Source organism: Sturnira hondurensis, unplaced genomic scaffold, assembly GCF_014824575.4.
Source record: "Sturnira hondurensis isolate 20B ecotype Veracruz unplaced genomic scaffold, ASM1482457v3 Scaffold0020489, whole genome shotgun sequence".
Taxonomy (NCBI): Eukaryota; Metazoa; Chordata; class Mammalia; order Chiroptera; family Phyllostomidae; genus Sturnira; species Sturnira hondurensis.
The window spans coordinates 216067-239487 of NW_028093120.1; the positions used below are offsets into that span (position 1 = coordinate 216067).

Below are 23421 nucleotides of genomic sequence, written 5' to 3' on the forward strand. Positions count from 1 at the left end.
ATACAATAAAAAATCATTTAATAAAAAATAAAAGTCAAAAGAAATGAGTTTTCAAAATAATGTTTTGTTCTTCTATTTAGAGGGAATTTGGAAAAAAATGGAAATGATCCCCTATAATTCCACTACCTGAACATAAGCACTGATAATGTCTGGAATATTTTCTGCCATTTTTAAAAATATTTTTTAAATTGTTGTTCAAGTATAGTTGTCTCCATTTTCCCGCCACCACTCTTCCCCCACCCAGCCATCCCCACCTCCCAACCTCAATCCTACCCTCCTCTGGCTTTGTCCATGTGTCCTTTATACATGTTCCTTAACAACCCTTCTCCTTTTTCTCCCTATTATCCCTCTGGATACTCTCAGTTTGTTCTTAATTGCAATGTCTCTGGTTATATTTTTCTTGTTTGTTTTGTTGATTAGGTTCCACTTATAGGTGAGATCATAGGGTATTTGTCTTTCATGGTCTGGCTTATTTCACTTAGCATAATGCTCTCCAGTTTCATCCATGCTATCTCAAAGTGTGGGAGCTTCTACCTTCCTTCTGCTGAATAGTAATCCATCATGTAAATGGACTCAATGGGCAAAAACTAAAAGCTATCCCACTTAGATCAGGAACAAGACAACGATGTCTGCTTTCACTACTTCTATTCAAAATAGTATTGGAAGTCCTAGCCACAGCAATCAGACAAGAAAAAAATAAATAAAAGGCATCCAAATTGGAAAAGACAAAGCAAAACTGTCATTGTTTGAGGACACCATAAAAGTGCACATAGAAAATCCTATAGACTCCACCAAAAAAAACACTCAACCTCATAAATGAATTTGGCAAAACAGAGGGATACAAAGTCAGGAATCTTCTGTTTTTTGTGTACACGTACACAATAAAAATAAACGAGATCAAAAGATCACATTGTGTACAGTTTCACATGTTTGAAATTCTTTTCTCACTAACATTGGAAATGTCTTCAAAAGTGTAATTTTTAATGGCTGCACAGTATTCTACAATGTATATGTGTCAACATTTATTTTATTACTTTTTAAATACTCATTTGAGCATATGATTATTGATTTCAGAGAAAAAGGACATGAGAGAGAGAAACATACAGTTGGTTGCCTCCCAAATGCATCCTGACCAGAGACCGAACCTGCAGCCTAGGTATGTGCCCTGACTAGGAATTGAACCCACAACCTTTTGGTGCATGGGATGATGCTCCAACCGACTACCTGGCTAGAGCTGTCAACATTTATTTTAATAAAACTTTTCCAATTTTTCCCTTCTTCAGATAATACCGAGTTTCTCCATATACAAATCTCTACCTCACTATTATATTTAAATATTCCCCAGAGCTGAGTTAAAAAGTAAATCTTAACCATCTTGATATACACTGTCAAACTGCTTTTCAGTGCAGCTGTTCAAAACTTGGTACTTCCAGCATTAGCATAGTAAATATTTTTCTCAAATTGTTGCTGCTTTAAATAATAAAAAATATCGTCAACCCTTAAGACAATAAAGTTTGAACAGAGCAGGTCCATTTATATGTGATTTTTTTTCAACAAATAAACAGCCAGCTCTCCATATACCCAGGTTTCACATCTGTAAACTTAACAAATAATAGAGCTGACTATATTAGATGTTTTACACCATTTTATACAGGAAATTTGACCATGCACAGATTTTGGTATTGGGGTTCAGGGTGGTGGTTTCTGGGACCAATCCTCTACAAATACTGAGAGACATCTGTAGTTAAGTTTTGGGGTCAAAAATTATACACAAAATTTTGACCATGCAGGCATCAGCCCTTATAACTCCCATGTTGTTCAAGAGTAAGCAGTATTTTTAATGAGCTTCTAAACTATCCTAGCCTAAACACCATTTTATTTTGCGAACCATCTATTGATGCCCTTTCTTCATTGTTCAACTGAGATGTTTAAAATTTTTCTTAAGATTTATAAGAGCACTTTAATATCATGCAAGAATATTAACCCTTCTTCTGCCCATATCCAAATATTTTCCCCATATCAATACTTTCTAGTTCTTTATTTATTTATTTATATTTTATTTATTTATCTTTAAAGGGGAAGGGAAGGAAAGAGAAAGAGAAATATCAATGTATGGCTGCCTCTCATGTGCCCTGTACTGGGACATAGCCTGCAACCCAGGCATGTGCCCTAACTGGGAATCGAACTGCGACCCTTTGGTTCACAGGCCTGTGGTGAAACCACTGTGCTACACCAGCCAGGGCTTCAAGTTATTTTTTGACATTTGTCATACAACATTTAAAATTTTTATGTAGTCTACAGTTTCTTCTCTGTCATTGTCCACGGCTTTTATGCTTAGAAGATGCGTTTTCTAGATAAAATTCAAAATCTCAAACTACTAAAAAATTGAAATGAACAGAAATTTGTATCCTACAAAGTTCAGTTTAAAGCATTTTTATGATCTTCCAGAAAAATACCATCTATGGAGAACAAAACTAACATTTATTGAGTATCAATCATATTTAAGACTGTTCTAGATATTTACTAGATATTTTCTAACTTAAATCTCATTTTTTTATCTCAATTTTATAGATGAGAAGCTGAAACCAACCAGTGTAAGTAATTAGTGGTTTACCAGAATGAAACTCAGAGCTACTCTTGAGGGACCATCTACGGCCAAATTAGTTCCTCACCTCTTCATCGATTTTCTCTTCTAGGGCATCAATATGACGTTCTTTAAGAAATCGCTGTGTTTTTTCCAACTGGTATTTCACTAATTCCTCTATGGCATCTTTCTCTTCCTTGTCCACAAACTCTTGTACTGCTTCACCCATTCCCCTTTCCGTCAGAAGTGAGAGCTGCACATTCTGTAAGAGAGAGACAGATCACTGGATGCAGAAAACAGTATCTATTCCTTACAAAATAATTCTGGATAAACAGGGAAAATTATAGAACATTATTTCCAGGGGGGAAAAAAACATATGTTATCTAGTTATTGAAGGGAAAACAAAACAATGGACTATAGTTAAGTCCAGTGATACACATTAAGAGCCAGAAAAAACAGAATGAAAACAAAACAAGCAGGAGTACAGGACAAGTGAAAATGTGAAGNCTGGATGCAGAAAACAGTATCTATTCCTTACAAAATAATTCTGGATAAACAGGGAAAATTATAGAACATTATTTCCAGGGGGGAAAAAAACATATGTTATCTAGTTATTGAAGGGAAAACAAAACAATGGACTATAGTTAAGTCCAGTGATACACATTAAGAGCCAGAAAAAGCAGAATGAAAACAAGCAGGAGTACAGGACAAGTGAAAATGTGAAGGCTTGAGGGGCTGGGACACAGAGACCAGTAGTGGCTGCTGATGATTCAGAAAGATCAGGTTAACCAGTGTGGTAGGCAGGATAACAGCCCCCTAAAGATGTCCACATCTTGATCTCTGGGACCTTGACAATGTCCCATAGCAAAATGGAACTAAGGTTACTAACCAGCTGGCTATAATACCAGATTGTCAGGGACTATCCAGGTAAGGCCAGTGTAATTATGAATACCCTCAAAAGTGGAAGAGGAAAGCTGAAGAAGGGAGTCAGAGAGAGATGTAACAGAGAAAACGGCCAGAGAGATACAATGTTGCTGGCTTTGAAGATGGAAGAAGCCCATGAAGCACAAAAGGCGGGCACCTCTAGAAACTAGAAAAGATAAGGAACTGAGTCTACCCTGGAACCTCCAGAAAAGAACACAGCCCTGCTGCCCCTCAATTTTAGTCCAGTGAGACTGGTGTCAGATTTCTGACCTAAAAAACTGTAAAATAATAAACCTGTGTTGTGTTTAAACCACTAGGTTTGTGGAATTTGTTTCAGCAACAATGGGCAACTAGCACAACGAGAGGACCTTAGAGTGGCACACCCTCATGACAATAAGAGTAGCTTCACAATCCTGTGGCTATATTAATCATACAGTTCTAAATTACATCCAGATGCAGGAAACGTAAATCCTGGATTCAGACTTATACCGTAGCAATAAAAAGAAAACAGGATAACAACATCAATAATAGTAGCCACAATAATACTAAAAACGTTGATATTGGTGTATAGCAGCTATAAATGAACACAATTAATTGCCATCCTGACTACTTCTTGGAAACATTTTGAGGGTCCCTTTTATCTAAACGACCAATTATATTTATTCTAAATTAAAATCTGTTATTATAAGATAGCCATCATTCAAACTGTAACTGTAATTAAGAAATTACCTTCTCTGCAGTTTGGAAATACTGTTTTACAAGGTCTTCTACCCTTAGAGTTGTTCCTTCTGAAGGTTTAGTAATTAACTTCCCAAAATTGATTTCTTCTCCTAGAAAAAAGAAGTCCATGAAAAAACAGCAGCTTCTATTATAACGTTAAGTTCCCAAACTCAGTGTAGGTTGCTGTCAGCAGAGAAAGTACGGCCAAATTTTATCAATTGTCAGCTTGCTCAATGTGGTAAATTTTGAAGCAAAAACACAGGATTTTTGCTAATAGCCAGTCTTTTCACTAAAGTCTAATTGTTTTTCATATCTCCATGTAGTACTGGGTTGGCCAAGAAGTCCATATGTTTTTCTCCATAAATTAAAAGACACACTTTTCCAATTTCACCAATGATTTTATTGATTTGGATATTTTGAGTATGTTGGCTATCCCCCACGTGGTTATAACATTGATTGTTCTCAGTTAAGGCCTCAATCTGATAGCTGTCGACTTCAACTTGGTCTACACAACCGTGGAGCACTGTCCAGGAAGAAATCTCCAGCACAAAACTTTGCAAATCACTTTTGACATGTTCGATCGGTCACAGTACCTTCTCTATACACTGCGTTTTTACCTTTCTTGAAATAATAAAGCATAATGTGCCAAAAAGGTTGCATATTTTTCCCATCTTCAGTATTAAAATGGCTACACAAAAATTCTCCAATTTTAAACTTTTTAAAAAATGCATTCTGAGATGACAGCTGTCACAATATCATCTAACAAAATTGTTTCAAATGAAGGTAAAGACAGCTAAGTGCTACTAGAGCCATCTTATGGAAAAAAACAAACAAACGTTTTGCCTAAACCAATACATCTCTTGCAGCTACTGTTACACAGGCCCCAAGCCATTTCAGGAGGGGCTCACAGTGAAAACTACTTTAATAATAACACTAAGATATTATTTACTTCTCCACTATAATGACATTTGCACTGATAATACAAAAGCAATCATAGGTAAACCTGCCAGTGTCCTGGAATGAGTCAGGGTAGTAGCCCAGAACTCTACTAACAGTCATCACTGCATACCGTTCAAAACAAAACAAATTTTCTCTTTAGAATGTCCTTAATGAAAAAGTAAAATTATATTTTAATATATTTTATTATGCTATTAGTTGTCCCATTTTCTCCCCCTTCACTGCCCTTTACCCTGCACACCCTCTCACACCTACATTCCCCCTTTAGTTCATGTCCATGTGTCATACTTACAAGTTCTTCAGCTTCTACATTTCCCATACTATTCTTGCCCTCCCCTGTCTATTCTCTACCTACCATCTATGCTACTTATTCTCTGCACATTTTCCCTCGCTCTCCTCCTCCCACTCCCCTGTTGCTAACCCTCCATGTGATCTCTATTTCTGTGGTTCTGTTCCTGGTCTAGTTGTTTGCTTAGTTTGTTCTTGTTTTCAGTGTGGTTGTTAGTAACTGTGAGTTTGCTGTCTTTTTAATATACATGTTTTTTTATCTTCTTTTTCTTAGATAAGTGCCTTTAACATTTCATATAGTAAGGGGTTGGTGATGATGAACCCCTTTAACTTGAGCTTATCTGAGAAGCACTTTATCTGCCCTTCCATTCTAAATGAAAGCTTTGCTGGATAGAACAATATTAGATGTAGGTCATGACTTGGAATACTTCTTTCCAGCCCCTTCTTGCCTGTAGATCTCTTTTGAGAAATCAGCTGACAGTCTGATGGGAACTCCTTTGTAGGTAACTATGTCCTTATCTCTTGCTGCTTGTAGGATTCTGTCCTTCATTTTAATCTTGGCTAATGTAATGATGATGTGCCTTGGTGTATTCCACCTTGGGTCCAACTTGTTTGGGACTCACTGCACTTCCTGGACTTCCTGGAAGTTTATTTCCTTTGCCAGATTGGGGAAGTTCTCCTTTATTATTTGTTCAAATAACTTTTACACTTGTTGCTGGTCCTCTTCCCCTTCTGGTATCCCTATAATTCGAATGTTGGAACATTTAAAGATATCCTGGAGGTTCGTAAGCCTCTCCTCATTTTTCTGAATTCTTGTTTCTTCACTCTCTTCTTCCTTCTCGTCCACTCCATTGATTTGAGTCCCAGTTTTCTTTCCATCGCTATTGGTTCCCTGTGCATTTTCCTTCATCTCACTTAGCACAGCCTTCATTTTTTCATTTAATTTGTGACTAAAATCAACCAGTTCTGTGAGCATCCTGATCACCAATACTTTGAACTGTGCATCTGGTAGGCTGGCTATCTTGTCGCTTCATTGTATTTGTTCTGGGGCTTTGATCTGTTCTTTCATTTGGGCCATTTTTTTTGTCTTGACGCACCTGTTAGGTAATGAGGGGCAGAGCCTTACGTATTCACCAGGGCAGGGCAACCCACATTGCTGCATTCTGATGCTGTTTGGGGAGGAGGGGTCCAAGAAGGAACAATGGCACTTGCTCCACTCTCTGCCAAATTTCAGTCCCTTCTGTTGCTTCCCCCAAGCAAACTGGGCCCTTTTGGTACTGATTCCCATGTGGGTGGACTTATGTATGCTCTAGGACCCTGTGGGTCTCTCCTCCGAGCTCTCCTATGAGACTGGGAGCACCTCAATCCCCATAGGTGTTTTCAACTGGTGTTTTGAGGCTTTATTTCCCTGCACTGGACACCTGGGTTGTGCGGTCTGTCTCGCTCCCCAGTTTCACCTGGTTTATCAGCGCACAAATGTGGAACTGCCCTGTCTGCCAGCCACCTTGCATGACGCGCCCTTCCACAATCTGCCACCTTGCTGGGTCTGTCCACTGCCAATCTGTGCCTGGGATCTGCCAGCTGCCGCTTTTTTTGCCGCGACCCCTCTCCCGGCAGCCCGACTCTACCCCTCCTACCAGTCTGGATGAATGTGTCTACTTTAACTCCTTGGTTGCTGGACTTCCATACAATTCAATTTTCTGTCAGTACTGTTTGGGTTTTTTTGTTTCTAAATTGTCGTTGTCCTTATTTTGGTTGTGCCAGGAGGCACAGTGTGTCTACCTACACTTCCATCTTTGCCGGAAGTCTATCTAAAATTATTAATTTAATTAAATCTCAGCTCTGAAGTACATACCATTTTAATATTCTGTGAGATAAATAGGATGTACACTTAAAGCACTTTTGCTACATTCCTAAGCAAGATGGTTGTCTCAAAAGCCAGCAGGTGAAGAATAAAGAGTACTGGGTAGGAAGTCAGGAAGCATAAGGTCCAGTATCTGCTCTGCTGATAATCTTTGTCAGGGAAACAAATGATTAACTACATAGCAAGTGTTGGACCTGGTGTTGAAAACACAGTGATAAAAAGATAGGATCCCCGGCCCATAAAAACCAATGATTACAATACAGGGTGACGAGTGCCACAGAGAGGTAAGAACAGAGAACATGACAAATGGAGAAGAAACAAACTAATTCTTCTTAAAGAAGGCTGAGAATAATGTGCAGTTATCCAATGCAGCTATCACTTGAATCAAGCCTTGCAGAAGAAGAAAATCTACTTCAGATGGAGGGGAAAGTACATGCAACAGCCTAGAGGATGAAGAGGCACAACAATGTTCAGTGTGCCTCTTGCAAAGTGGTGAGGACGAATAAACAAAAATCTTTTTTGAATTCCAAGAGAGTAGAAATAATATAACTCCATAAATATGATTACTACATTTTACAGTACCAGATACTATGTTAAGATCATTTATACACAGTGTAACAACAATCCTATGAGGCTGGCACAGTTAATATCCTGATTTTATAGAAATCGGGTAAAGTAGTTTACAAAATGTACCTGTATTTAAGTAGCAGAGCTGATCAAAACAACAAAAAATGCTTTCAGTAAGACATTCAAAGGGGTCATTGTTTCAATTAAGCAATTAATGTTTAAACAAAAAAGGGATCATTAGAACAAAACTGACTATAAATAACACTCAAGTAACATACTGTGCTACTTCTATATTCTATTATAAATGTGACACTCATAAAATTTCAAGGAATTGATAAAGATGGATGATTAAAGTAAGGCACCATTAATAACTAATTAAAACTCAAAGCATGAAAATACAATTCTCTGATACAGATGTTTCCCCCTAAAACAGTATTCTATGAGCTCCATTTAAATCTCTAAATGACTATTTCACGTTGAATTAACACCATACACAATTTTATTTTTATTTTTATTTTTTAAGATTTTATTTATTTATTTATCTTTAGAGGGGAAGGAGAGAGGGAGAGAAACATCAATGTATGGTTGTCTTTTGTGCGTCTCCTGCTGGGAGTTGGCCTGCAGGGAACTGGACTACAACCCAGGCATGTGCCCTGACTGGGAATCGAACCGCGATCCTCTGGTTCACAGGCCCACGCTCAATCCACTGAGCTACACCAGCCAGGGCCAGCATACACAATTTTAATAACAATTTGACACTAAAAATAGAAGCCCCTTTAATCAAAGTTTTTAAGAACCTAGGTAGCTTACCTGTAAGCAAGAGTCATATTTTTCTATAAAAATTCTGACTCAATAGCTCTAAGGAAAGCAGCCTCTATATTTAATATATTTATTATGAAGAAACACTACAACTGACCCTGGAACAACATGAGGGTTAGGGATGCCAACGCAATGCACAGTTGAAAATCTGTGTATAACTTTTAACTCCCCCTAAACTTAACCAGTAACAACCTACTGTAGACTGGAAATCTTACAGATAACATAAGTAGTTACTTAATACATATTTTGTATGTTATATGCATTATACTATATTCTTACAATAAAGCAAACTAGAGGAAATATAATGTAACTAAGAAAATCATATGGAATATACAGCATTGTACATATTTACTGAAAAAAATCCATGTATGAGTGAACCTGTGCAGTTTAAACCCATGCTGCTCAAAGGTCAACTATTTCCATCAGATCACCTGTTTTATAAATGCTAAAAGAAGGACAATTAATTTTTAGGAAATTGTTAACTGGAAACTAATTATCTGATTATCAGAAATATCGAACTGTGGGATACCTCCTATTTCAAAAGATTGGAATCTTCCTAAATCACTCTACACTTAAAGTACTTTAAAGTAAGGCACCATTAATAACTAATTAAAACTTTAAGTACTTTAAAGTGTACTTTACTTAATAATGCAAAATTTGAGAATACACTCTCTGAACATGAAAAATGCATAATAAATAAGAGATATTTATTTTGAGCAATTAATCTGTACAGTCTGTGTGTGTTGGTACTCGGCAGCACTATTTTAAAAAAGTACATCTGCAGAGAAACCTCCATTTCTTTTTGATATCCACACAAGTATTAAAAATGACTGCTATCTAAATTTTAGAAGACAAGAAATTTAATTATTCTACCAGTTTGACTAAGATACTAGAATCATACAATAACATTTTCCATTATTATTGTATACTTTTATTGAAGCATAACCCCTGTAAGAGCATTTTTTTATTTGTAAAAATAACTGGCTTACCCATGTTTTCCTTTTGTTCTCTGCGTCTGAAAAAATGGATAACGTCTTTTGGATTAGCTATTCGATCCACAAACTTCTGGCTAAAGCGAAGAACACTGAAAGGTTCGAAACCGCCACTGTAGTCCACCTGGAAATGCAGAATAAGCTATGAAGGCTAGGTAACAACAGTTTGCCATTTCAGTATTTAGGTTATGCTCAATACTTAATTTTTAAGTTAATAAATTAATGTCCTACCATTCATTTTATAGGTACTGATGGTATTTACCATTTATCTACTGAAAAAATAAAAGCTTCAAAGATTTATAAGCTTACTCAAAACACTTTGATGGAATCAAGATATAGCAACTGGTAGAATTTTTAAACAAATTTTTAAACTTCTAAAACAGAAACAAAATTCCCCACCAAAATAAAATGCTGGCCCTAGATGCATTAGTTAACAGGTGTACCCTCTTACATATATTCTCTCACTCTAAACCAGAATAAATGCTGGGAAAATCCATATACAAAAAGAATCAATCTGTGAGCTTTGAGAAATACATACCCTTCAAAATACAGAACCTACTTAGAACTAACAATCACTCTTAAGGCAGTCTGTTTTTAAAGAAGTCTATAGTGGTACAAGGACCTTTAAAAAGAATAATACTACATTTCTTTCTAAGAGATAACTCTTTTTTTTTAAAGATTTTATTTATTTATCTTTAGAGGGGAAGGGAAGGAGAGAGGGATAGAAATATCAATGTATGGTTGCCTTTCGTGCATCCCCTCCTGGGAACTAGCCTGCTACCCAGACATGTGTGCCCTGACTGGGAATCGAACCGTAATCATGTGGTTCACAGGCCCGCGCTCAACCACTGAGCTACACCATCCAGGACTAAGAGATAACTCTTAACTCAAAAATTACAACATGGACGAGGTGTTGAACTTGTGTGGCTCAGCAGGACTGGTGTGGCTCAGCGGGTTGGGCATCATCCCACAAACTGAAAGGTCACTGGTTTGATTCTGGTCAGGGTTCTGGGCCAGGCCCCAGTTGGGGATGTGCGAGAGGCAACTAACTTATCGATGTTTCTCTTGCACATTGATGTTTCTCTCCCTCTCTTTCTCCCTCCCTACTCCTTCTCTAAAAATAAATAAAATCTTTTTAAAAATTAGAGCCTGTTGACCAGAAGCCTTACCAATAACATAAACAGCTGATCAACACATATTTTGTATGTTACATGTATCATATACTGTATTCTTACAATAAAATAAGCTAGAAAAAAGAAAATCACAAGGAAAATACACTTACAGTATTTAATGAAAAACCTACATATAAGTGGACCTATCCAGTTCAAATTCATGTTGTCAAGAGTCAACTACAATCACATCCCTAAACTAGTTCTTGCTCTCAGTGTCATGCTCTGGGAACCGACATTACACTGCAACACAAGTCTATCCAGACTACTTCCTAACCTCCACCCTCTTACACGCTTCATCACACCTAGCATGAGCTGACCTGTGTTCATTTACTCGCTGTTTATTATGTCTCAGGTCTCCACCTCCCATAAGCTCCACAAGTTCAACACCTCATCTGTGTTATCACTGCTGTGTCCCCCAGTATGTGGGACAGAAGTTATTCAATAAATACTGGTTCACTGAAGTAATGAATTAATAAGAGGCCCCTAGTTGATACAATGTACCTTTGAGTGTAACTTACACGGAAATATCTGTTCATTTGTTTCATGAATAATTAATAATTTATTGAGTTTAGGAAAAGGAATGCCAATTTTTTATTTAAGTCTGATTGGTCCTAATGGTATCAGGAAGAGAGATGAGAAATGTGGAACCCTCTGCCCTGATAGAGAACTAGGTGGTTCTCCCAAAGCAACTATGTTTGTATTACCCAGACCAACTCCATGGCTGCCAGGATATAAACAGAAAATATGAAATGCTCAAGCTACTGGATCTTCCCAAAACGCTTCAGACATTTTAATGATTATACTCCATCTTCGCTTTATTTGTAATTTCCTGCTCCTAAGATTCACAATGCTTGTTCATTAAGCAAACTTTATTTAGTGTTCACAATGTGCTAGGAACTCTGCTAAGAGCCAGGAATACAGCCATGAATAAAACACAATCCTGGTTGACAAGAAATTCACAAGCTGACTGAGAAAACAAACATGTAAATAATAACTGCGAGCAGAAGGAAAGGGTGCTGTAAGAAGGATGTGCAAGCAAACTGAGGACACAAAGGCGGATGCATGGACCCTGAAGGGAGGTCTAGAAAGGCTTCTTTGAAGAGAGGAAGCGTCAAGTAGCTGTTGAAGGAGAGATTACAGAAGAAAAGCACATTCCAGGCAGCAGGATCACATAGGCAAAGGTGAAAAAGAGTGAAATAAACCTCATAAAAAAAGAACCCCACAATTTATTTATAAAAACTTGTGCATTTATTCTTATATTTAAACTTCAGTCACCTTCAAAGTATTATTTGATGCAAGACATTGCATCAAGACATTTTTCACATCAAGACATCAAGCAAGACATTGCCTATCAAGACATTTTTCCACTGTTCAAGTTTTTAAATTCATCAATTTTGATGTCTTTTAGTGCTTCTGCCATTTTTTGTTTCACCTCTTCCACATCAGCAAAATGTTCCCCTTTCAGAACTTTTTTCATTGGGGTGTGGGGGTGGAAAGAAGGCACTTGGGGCAGTATCAGCTGAGTAAGGCAGGTGGGGCATGGAGATCGTGGCGTTTTGGTCAAAAACACCTCAGCAAGGTGCAGGTAGGTGCACTTGTAATTCACCCATCATGAAATGGGCAAATGCGTTCAGTCTTCAGAAAAACTCACTGAAGCTGAACACAGCCTCACAACAATGCCAGCTAGTACACTGATACAGATGGGTTCTCAGCACACTCACCTAGCAGGGGAAGGCTGTACTACTAGGGCCTCACCTTCCAGCAGATAATTCCATTTATTTGGGTGGGTCCCCCCTTACACTATCCTCTAAAAGTCAACGAAATTCAATTTATTTAAAATAGTACTACTTCTGGGCAAGTTGGAGGCGTAGGTGGAAACACTGTGCCTCCTCGCATAACTAAGTTTAAAGACAACAAAGTTTTAGTAACAAAAATGCAGCCAAAACACAGAAAATTGAACTGTACAGAAGTCTGACAACAACGAATCATTCGGCCAGACCGGTAAGAGGGGCAGAGTCAGCAGCGGAGCAGGGTCAGGCAGGAAAGATCGTTTGGTACCAACTCAGGAGCATGAGCGGCAGCAGCGGTTGGCAGATCCTAGGCTTGGGGTGGCAATGGGCGGACACAGTGAGGACACAGGGCGGCTGGCTAACCACAGTCACACATTTGCACGCAGATAAACCAAGCGAAGGAGCGAACAATGAGACAGACCGCTCTGGCTAGGGCCCCAGCGACAAGAATTAGAGCCTGAAAGCACCAATTGGAAAGACTTCCGGGGTTGGGGTGCCAGGAGTGGCTCCCAGAGAGCTTGTTGGAAAGACCCACAGAATCCTGGAGGGTACACAAGCCCAAACACCTCGGAACCAGGACCAGAAGGGCCCAATTTGCTTGTGGGAAGCCACAGAGGGGACAGAAATCTGAGAGAGAGTAGAGTGGAGCAAGGTGCCATTTTTTTCCCTCTCTGACCCCGCCCCCAAGTACAGTATCACAACCCAGCAACCTGGGTCACCCCGCCCTGGTGAACACCTAAGGCTCCGCCCCTCATACATAACAGGTGCAAAGGGACTAAAACATTATGGCTCAAGAACAGCTCAAAGCCCCAGAGCCTATAATTCTAAGTGACCAAGAAATAGGCAACCTTTCAGATGCACAATTCAAAACACTGTTGATCAGGATGCTCACAGAATTGGTTGATTTTAGTCACAAATTAGAGGAATAAATGAAGGCTAATCTAATTGAAATGAAGGGAGATGCACAGGAAACCAATAGCGATGAAAAAGAAACTGGGACTCAAATCAAGGGAGTGGACCAGAAGGAAGGAAAAAATGACCAACCAAGAAAAATATGAAGACACAAAAATTCAAAAAAAAATGAGGAGAGGCTTAGGAACCTCCAGGACATCTTTAAATGTTCCAACATCCAAATTATAGGGATACCAGAAGGGGAAGAGGAACAGCAACAAGTGGAAAACTTGTCTGAACAAATAATAAAGGAGAACTTCCCCAATCTGGCAAAGGAAATAGACTTCCAGGAAATCCAGAAAGCTCAGAGAGTCCCAAACAAGTTGGACCCAAGAAGGAACGCACCAAGGCACATCATAATTACATTAGCCAAGATTAAAATGAAGGAGAGAATCTTAGAAGCAGCAAAAGATAAGGAGACAGTCACCTACAAAGGACTTCCCATCAGACAGTCAGCTGATTTCTCAAAAGAGACCTTACAGGCAAGAAGGGGCTGGAAACAAGTATTCCAAGTCATGAAATCCAAAGACCGACAGCCAAGATTGCTCTATGCAGCAAAGCTTTCATTTAGAATGGAAGGACAGATAAAGTGCTTCTCAGATAAGATCTAATTCAAGGAGTTCATCATCACCAAGCCCTTATCATATGAAATGTTAAGGGACTTATCTAAGAAAAAGAAGATGAAAAATATGAACAGTGAAAGGACAGCAAACTCACAGTTATTAACAACCACACCTAAAACAAAAGCAAACCAAGAGGACAGCTAGATCAGGAGCAGAACCATAGAAATGGAGATCACATGGAGGGTTAGCAACAGGGGAGTGGGAGGAGGAGAAGGGGAGAGAAGGTACAGAAAATAAGTAGAATAGATGGTAGGTAGAAAATAGATAGGGAGAGGGCAAGAATTGTAGGGGAAATATAGAATCTAAAGAACTTGTGACACATAGACATAAATGAAAGGGGGGGAATGGTGGGGGAGGGGTGTCCAGGGTGGAGAGGAATGAAGGGGGGAATAGGACAACTATAATGGCATAATCAATAAAATATATATATATATTTTAATATTTTATTTATTTATCTTTAGAGGGGAAGGGAAGGAGAGAGGAAGGAAACATCAACGTATGGCTGCTTCTCATGCATCCCCTGCAGGGAACTGGCCCCTGCCGGAAACTGGCCTGCTACCCAAGCATGTGCTCTGACTGGGAATCTTCTGGTTCGCAGGCCCGCGCTCAATCCACTGAGCTACACCAGTCAGGGCTAATAAAATACATTTTAAAAAATAAATAAAATAGTACTTAGTATAAAACAAAACAAAATAAAACAAAATAAAACAGAACTTACTCGAAGTCGTATAAGAGGCTTATCTGGCTGTTGAGAATTTCCCAGACGTTCCCGTTCAGCATTTTCAAGTATTTCTTCAATCTCAAAATAAAGACATTGTCATGACTGGGGGAAGGGACACTACTGGCATCCAGTGGGGTAGAGGTCACAGAGGATACTGTTAAAATCCTACAATGCACAGAACAACTTCCTGCAACAAAGAATTACCCAGTCTAAAATGTCAATTGTGCCAAGGCTGAGAGAGACTACTGGTTCCGTGGCCAACACCTGACCAATGAACTCATTTTCCATCTTCCTGGTTTCAGAGACTGGGTTCAGGGACAAGTGCAGGGCTTCAGTCCAATGAAACTCAATGCTAGGGGTTTTACTAGAGCTACTGGAAAAAAAATGATTCTTTCAGCCAAAAGGATAATGGAAATCTGTGAGCTGGCATGTGAAAATGCCTTCCTTACAGTAAAGTTGAAGACAGAAACCATCAGAATGGGTGGTACAGGGCTAGACAGAAACAGAGACAGAGAAAGACAATCTTAATTTGAGCTTCTGGATCAAATCACCTCGAAATCCAGCATCCTCTTAAACTTCTCAGTTTATGTGAGTTACATGTTGCTGGCAAAGCTGTTACACTAGGCCAGTTACTTTATCGAAGGTTCAGTTCCTCCTTCTATAAAATGTGGACGGTTGAATCTCCCTACGCACAGCATCGTTGAGTGGATTAAACGCAAAATGTTCTGCATGGTGCCCGTAATAAATAAGTAAGCAATGAATATCAGTGGTAATTATTATTGGCATTCTTATTACCTCATATGAGTTCTTATGAGAATAAAATACAAACCAGAAGACTTAGCACAGAGTAAGAACTGAGTGTGAGCAATTAATGCTATTAAACTGTCGACTTACATACTCTTAAATGGATTCCCCCAACTTCTGTAGTGGCTCTAGAATTTCCGTAAAGGGTTAGAGCTGGCAGTCTGCATGGAAGGGGAGGTATGGGACTATGGCGAAGCTACAGGGTATACAGCACACACATTTTAAGACTTTAATTGGGGCAGCTTTGAGGGTGAAAGGGATGCCCTCAGAGACTGTTGAAGAGGTTAAGGCTCTCCATTCCCCCATCAAAGCCACTGCTGGCTTTCATGGATAAAATGAACAAATTATAAAATCAGGATAAAAAGAGAGAAATGATTACATATGTTTCTGAGAAGAGGGAAAGGCACTGGGAGAGGGGCTTAGTTAAAACTTCTTCTATAATTAACAATCTTCCATCTGGAAGACTTAAAGGATTTTTGATACACTCATTGATTGAACAACAGTGGTTCCTCACAGGCTCCAGGAGACTGCAACAAATACAGCGACTTCCCTCCACGCAGTATTTAATTCAATTAAACGATCTCTCAACTAAAGTGGATCTCATTGACCTTTATCTGGAAGAATTACCTTCTCCAAACAGAAGCTCTGTATGGCCTGGGTCACTTTAGGATTATCTGGGTTAAAAATGTCTGGATGATCAGCCAGTACAACATCCTCCATAAAAAACTGCCGCACCGTGTGAAGGGGAATTTTCTGCATATTCATCTTCCTTCCTTTAATACGCAGCAAACCAACATGTCTGAAATGAGGAGGGAAATGAAAGCCTGGCCACATTATACATTTCCTCAGGACAATGTGCACAGCAAAACTATCATATTTCTAAGTTTCTACAAAATAATTCTTTATAAATTCATACCCTTAAACATATTTTTAGCAATTTAATGTTATGTCCCGGGAGAACATGTTAAATATTCTTCTTCCTCAGAAGAAAATAGATTCATCCGTCATTTTTCCTGGCTGAACAAATATACAGTTTAGTAGAAGACAAACATACAGTTAAGTATAGTACAATGTTATTAGGACTGTGATAGTAGCATACGTGGTATATAGGTCTACACATATATGTATTATGTATGTATATGTGCAAATGCACACTTAAAATAAATTAGCTGCAAAACTATGAAGAAAAAAAGCAAATTTACATCCTACTGCCATATTCTTTAAACCTATTATTATCATCTTAATAATGAGGACTTGAGTGGATTAAAGGGTAAAACCACTGTTAGTCACCATTAACTACATTATTACATAATCCCTCCCCCCAAAAGAAATGAGGTATGCTGTAATACTGCATTTATTACCAGAAAAACCTCATAAATGGTTTTAGGTAAATCTGTTCATTATTGAACATTGTGAAATTAGTAATCATCTGTAGCACTCTAACTCAAAATTTAATAAATAAAAATTTTAGTTTTGAATTTGCCTCATAAGCAGCAAAATTATTAACATCATTGGGATGCTGTTGTGTTGAAAATGGCTTAAAATCTAGGAAAATAGCAAGACTATATCAAATGATCAATCCTCATAAATAAATAAATCTATCACATAAATAATACCACCAGTACTTTGAAACTATGAGGTGATTATAACAATATAGATGTTTTTGTAACTGATTTCAAAAATATAACAGTTACTCACTTCTTTACAGCTTCTCCTGGGGAAAGAGAAGTAACCACTGAACTTCCAGGCTGAGACACATAAAACAGTTGCTGTTCATTTCTGGTTGGAGCTATTTTACACTCGTGTTCATGGCCCCAGATTACAAGATCAATAAAGTCATCCAAAAATTGTTCTGGAATGAAGTTAGTATTTCCATGTTTACTCCTATACCAAGATTTTAAAAATTAAATAACAAATGTTTAGAAACATAGAAAAATATCATATTAAGTACTCTAGACACATCTTTTTTTCTCCTTTCATTAAAGATTTATTCCATCCTTCCATTAAACATTTATTATATCCTTCTATTAAAGATTTACTACATTCTTCTATGTGCCAAACTGGGCAAGGGATCGAGAATACAATGATATTACCTAATTCTTCAAGGGGCTTAAAAATACGCAGGACAGACGAGTAGGAGACCCAGAAGAGGAAGCAGTCAGTCCTACATTTAGATGCAGGTCACAAAAGGCTTTTCAGAGGAAAAGTCCGCTTTGGGCAAGTCAGAAAAGCATGAGCTCTATTAACAGCAAAAACCTATAAACAGGTCTAGTTTTACAGCAAAAACAAGAAAGAGTACAGAAAGCAGAAGAGAGCTAATCCTAAACACTGCAGAATAAAAACAAATCTCTAAATATGCCTAGTCATTTTTTAACATCACCTGTTTGATTACTGATTATAAAAATGAAAATAAGAATGTTAATCTTATATAAGAGATGAGTTTTTCCATATTAAATATCATGTAAGTAAGTGATTTACAAACTCTGGTTTTATACCTAAATTAGGTATTATTAAAAGATAGGTGAAAACCCAAAGTGAGTAAGGACAATGAAAGGTTTTTCTTAACACCAACTATTGAGAATTTAAGTAAAAATGCCCAAATACTTTGATCTAGTATTCATTTAACGCAAACCAATACTCATTCAACACATATTTAGACACTTAGGACACAGCAGTCAACAAAGTCTTTGTTCTAGTGGAGAAAACAAGAAATAATATAAGATGTATATGTATGTACATATACATATGGTAGATACATATATATACTTGACAGGTATTGATAGATACTATAAAGAAAAAAAAAAGAAAAATGACATGGAAGGAAGATGTCACTATACATAGTGTGGTCAGGAAAGGCATCTCTGACAGGTGACAAATGAGCACAGAAATGAGGTGAGGGATTAGCATGCAAGGGAAGAAAGACCTAGGCAGAGGGATAAGGAGATAGCAAAGACAGAGGTGGGAATGTGTTCTGTGATTTCAAGAACAGCAACATCAGTGTAGCTGTGCAGGATGAATGCAGCAAAGAGGAGGAGGTGAAGTCAGAGGAGAATCCTGTACCTAGGAATATTTTTATATAAAAAATATACATCGCCCTGGCTAGTGTAGTTCAGTGGATTGAGCGCAGGCCTGTGAATCAAATGGTCACTGGTTCGATTCCCAGTCAGGGCACATGCCTGCACTGCAGGCCAGGTCCCTAGTAGGGGGCAACCACACATTGATGTTTCTCTCCCTCTGTCTCCTTTCCTTCCCTTCTCTCTAAAAATAAATAAATAAAAATATTTTTAAAAAGAAAGAAACCACATTAATATATATATATATGTGTGTGTATATGTATATATATATATATATTTAGTCTAAAAATCAAACCCAAATCCCTTTGGATTTTTCCGTAATAACTTCTCAGCTTTGTCCTTTACATATCATTCTCACAGACATCTTAAAAAAGATCTTTTTTAAAAGATTCTATTTATTCCTTTTTAGAGAGAGAAGGGAAAGTGGGAGAGAAATAGTAACATGAGAAAGAAACATAGATTGGTTGGTTGCCTCTCACAAGTGGGGACCAAACCCAAAATCGAGCAGGCTGCCTTTTGCTTTGTAGGACGATACTCAACCAACGGAGCCACACAGGTCAGGGCTCACAATTTTTTACTATAATGATCACGTAATAAATCTTGCTTATTCAGGTCTCTATTCCCTTCAATCAATCCTGTACCCTATCAATAAAATTAAACTTCTTAAAATTAACAAAAGAAAGCTATCTAGCTATATGTAATATTCTGGAAAAGTACCTGCACATATGTACCAGAAGATGTATATAAGAACGTTCATAACAAAATGGTTTTAAAAACAGAAGGAAAGTAAACTGTATACATCAGTAACAATGAATTACACTTAATTTTAAGCATCAAAATGGATAAACTTTGTAATGTTGAACATAATAAGCTAGCTGCAAAATTTACAGCATGGGCCCTGGCTGGAGTAGCTCAGTGGATTGAGCATGGGCCTGCGAGCCACACGATCGTGGTTCAATTCCCAGTCAGGGCACATGCCTGGGTTGCAGGCCAGTCCCCAGCGGGAGACTCACGAGAGGCAACCATACATTGATATTTCTCTCCTTCCCCTCTAAAGATAAATAAATAAAATCTTTAAAAAAAATGATCTTAAAAAAAATTTACAGCATAGTTCCAGTTATACCAAAACTAAATTAACTCACTATGGATACATATGTGATTAAACAATAATGAAAACCAATGGGCTTAATAAATAAAAATTGGAGACTGTGCTTCTCCAGGGTACACAGAAGGAAATGGGGTCAGGGAAGGGCACGGGATAATGTACTTGCTGGATTTATGCATATTCATCTTATGGTCATTCTTATACCTTAGGAATATATGTTGAAAACTTTTGAAACACAGTCACACAAAGCACGTCTAAGTTTTGCCTGACCCTGCACCGACAACTTTCAAAGAATGAGGACCATTTGACTGAAATAGACAAGCCTGGAAACAGATATTTGGGGAACCTCAATACTTGACACAACAATTTCCAGAGAAAACTTTTACCTGTTCTGATGAATCACAAATAAATTAAACCAAGCACTCTCATCTTCCTTTGGTCTCAGCATTGTTACTTTTTTATTGAGGAACATTCGATATAGCCTTTCATCTGGAATGGATCCTGAAATGGACATTACATACTTTAAAACCAGTTTCTTACTTGGTTTTAAAAAATGAGTATGTTTTACATCTAAATTATGTGCTTCTCATCTCAAAGTATTTCACTCTCCTATTAGAAATATATTTGAAATCTTGACTCATTATCTGCAAGTTCTGAGTGTGTTCCAGGCCCTTGTATGACAAGTGCTAAGCAATTAAACACATTCAAAGAATGTTTTCCTGTCAAGTATATATATGTACTTTCAAAATCTAAAAATGTGAAATAAAAATCTGAGTTTTCTATACTTAAATTGTTATTAAAATTTCTATTAAAATATTGTTTTTCACTATCCCTTTATTATAAGTACATGGTACTTTTGATCTAACATACATTATAAAATACATAGGAAGACATTAAAAGGGATGAGGTAAAAAAATAAATGAATTTACACATAATAGTCATATACACTGCTTTTTAATAAAAATATTGTGCTTCTTAAAAATTTAATGAATTTTAAACAATTCTCCCTCTAACCCAAAGGGTGTGCTTAGTCTAGCCAAGGAAGCCAACAAAAACAAGTAAACAAACATAGAGATTACAATTTCAAGTTTTACAAAAGGAGAAAATGTTAGGATGCTAAGATGGGGAATGTCAGTGAAGGGACAAGGTTGCTACTTTGTGTAGTGATCAGGGAAGGCCTTCAAGAAAAGCCAATAATGCAGAAGTATAAGAACTAGAAGAGGCCTAGCTTCTAAAGAGAATTCCTAGTGTGTGACCAATGGAATAGATAGTGGACCACATAACATAACTAGGCAGGAAGGCATTAGAGTTGAGGTCATTAGAAGGTTGGTCTTGAAGCACAGAGAACACTGACATCTGTAGGCTGGGAAAAAATTTGAGGGAAAGGAGAATGCAGGTTAGCCAGTTGGCAATTAGCTCCAAGAGAGCAGGAGTTTCCAGGAAGGAAAGGAAGGCAGCAGGGAACAAGGAGAACAGAGATTGTCTTTGCCCACCCCCTTACCCTGAGGCCCATAAAAGGTTGGGACACAGTGACCTCAGGGCCAGTCAGAGAATAGAGGCAATATTCAAAGAACAGGCTGATGAAAGGAAGGAATCTGCTAATTATAAATACAGTTCTCAAGTGTAGAGAGAACAGCTGGGGTGGGAGTAGCGGGTGGAGGGTGGACAGTATCCACTTAAGGAAAACAGAATAGGGTAAGAGTTTGAGAGCAAAGTGCATGACTGAAGCACAATGGGATGTCTCTAGTCTGAAAGCAACAGGATCAACCATTTTCTATAGTTAGGAACCCTAATGCTGCAGTGATTAAAATACCAGTTGGTAGGGTTTGTTAAAATGTATTTCACTTTCTGCTCTATCACTTATAAAATCAGACATATACCTCAACCTCATTTTCTGTATCTCTAAAATATACATAATCATGACGCTTTTCTACTTATTAGATATTATGAAGTAAACAAAGACTATAAGCTCCTTAGAAAAAGTATTTAAATGAACCATCCATCATAATTTATTATTTTAAAAATATATTCAAAAACAAGTAAATAAGATCTTCTATGACTATTATTACACCAAAATCACTCAAAAGATAATGAAACCTATTTTGAGGCTAGAATGTAAAGTTTTTCCCCAATTTTCCCCAGGGTACTACAAGGTTGATTTAATATGGAATATAATTTTTATAATACTCCATATACAATAAATACAATAAAGCTATTGTACCCATAAAACAAATAAAATATCAAGCTGAACTTAATTCAAGGAAGATAAAAGGACAGATTTTTTCAAGAAAAACAGGCATTTTTCTAAAAATGTCTTTAATCTGCTCTGGCTGGTGTGGCTCAGTGGATTGAGGACCAGCCTGCAAACTCAAAGGTTGCTGATTCGCTGATTGTATTCCCAGTCAGGGCACAGGCCTGGATTGCAGGCCAGGTCCCCAGTTGAGGGTATATCAGAGGCAACCAATGGGTATTTCTTTCCCTCTCTTTTTCCCTCCCTTCCCCTCTCTCTAAAAATAAATAAGTAAAATATTTTTAAGATTATTAGAAAATGTCTTTGACCTTTCATTCACATGGAATAAAGTCTAGCAAATAGACTTTTACCTACTGGACACTAAATAAATTGAAGATAGTGAAGCTGATAAGGCAAATTTTCTGAGCATTACAGATGACAGCTCTAGACTAGCATTGTTTAATAAAAATTAGAGCATGAGTCACTAATGTAGGCCAAATATATAATTTAAAATTATCTACGGGCCACATTAAATAAAACAAGTAAAAAAACAGGTAAGATTCATTTTAACATATTTCATTTAACCTAATCTATTAATGAGGTATTTTACATTTTTTCTAAATCTTGGAAATCTGACATGTATTTTTACACTTCTAACATATCTCAATGCAGATGAGGCACATTTCAAGTGCTCAGCATCGACATAAAGCTGATTGCTACAGTGGACAGAGAAGTTTTAGACCTTTCAAAGTTTTCTAAGATATCAAAATGCAGTTTTTCTAATTACTTCCTAATTTCAATATTCAGGATTTTCTAAGTCTAAATAAGAGAAAAAAAATGAACAATAAATAGACACTTAAAAAATACTTTCTCACCAAAACTGCAATTAAAAACAAGTATTAGGTCTATTGGTTCTTATTAAATACTAAAAAATTTCTACCAAAACCTCCTATCATTTTTATAGTAACTCATAAAGAATACAGATTTGCCTCATATTTTTCCAAACAGCAACTAACTCTAGAATGTGATTTTCCAGTTGCTTAAACAATTAAATATTTATTGATATAAATAATAAAACCATCTTACCTAAGCCATATAGAGCAATTTTTGTGCTTCCTTTTTGAAGCAAAACTGGACTAATGTCTATCTTCTCCACAGACATTGAACGTCCAAAGTGATTTACATATCCAGCACAACTTAAAATATCCAGGGCACAGAGTGTATCTGCCTGTGCAG

The 23421-nt window shown here is 37.4% G+C and overlaps 1 protein-coding gene across 6 annotated transcripts in view; it reads right to left on the reverse strand.

Moving 5' to 3' along the window:
- The window catches only part of MRE11 (MRE11 double strand break repair nuclease), an 84755-nt gene that overhangs the window by 48005 nt on the left and 13329 nt on the right, over window positions 1–23421 (reverse strand). For all 6 annotated transcript variants that reach the window (XM_037029756.1, XM_037029758.1, XM_037029753.1 and 3 more), the window contains exons 6-13: window positions 23272–23413; window positions 20342–20456; window positions 17475–17660; window positions 16404–16575; window positions 14970–15050; window positions 9713–9839; window positions 4238–4338; window positions 2673–2846 (exon numbers count right to left, since the gene is read on the reverse strand). In XM_037029756.1, coding sequence (XP_036885651.1) covers window positions 2673–2846; window positions 4238–4338; window positions 9713–9839; window positions 14970–15050; window positions 16404–16575; window positions 17475–17660; window positions 20342–20456; window positions 23272–23413 — 1098 coding nt within the window. The remainder of the gene's footprint in view (window positions 1–2672; window positions 2847–4237; window positions 4339–9712; window positions 9840–14969; window positions 15051–16403; window positions 16576–17474; window positions 17661–20341; window positions 20457–23271; window positions 23414–23421) is intronic.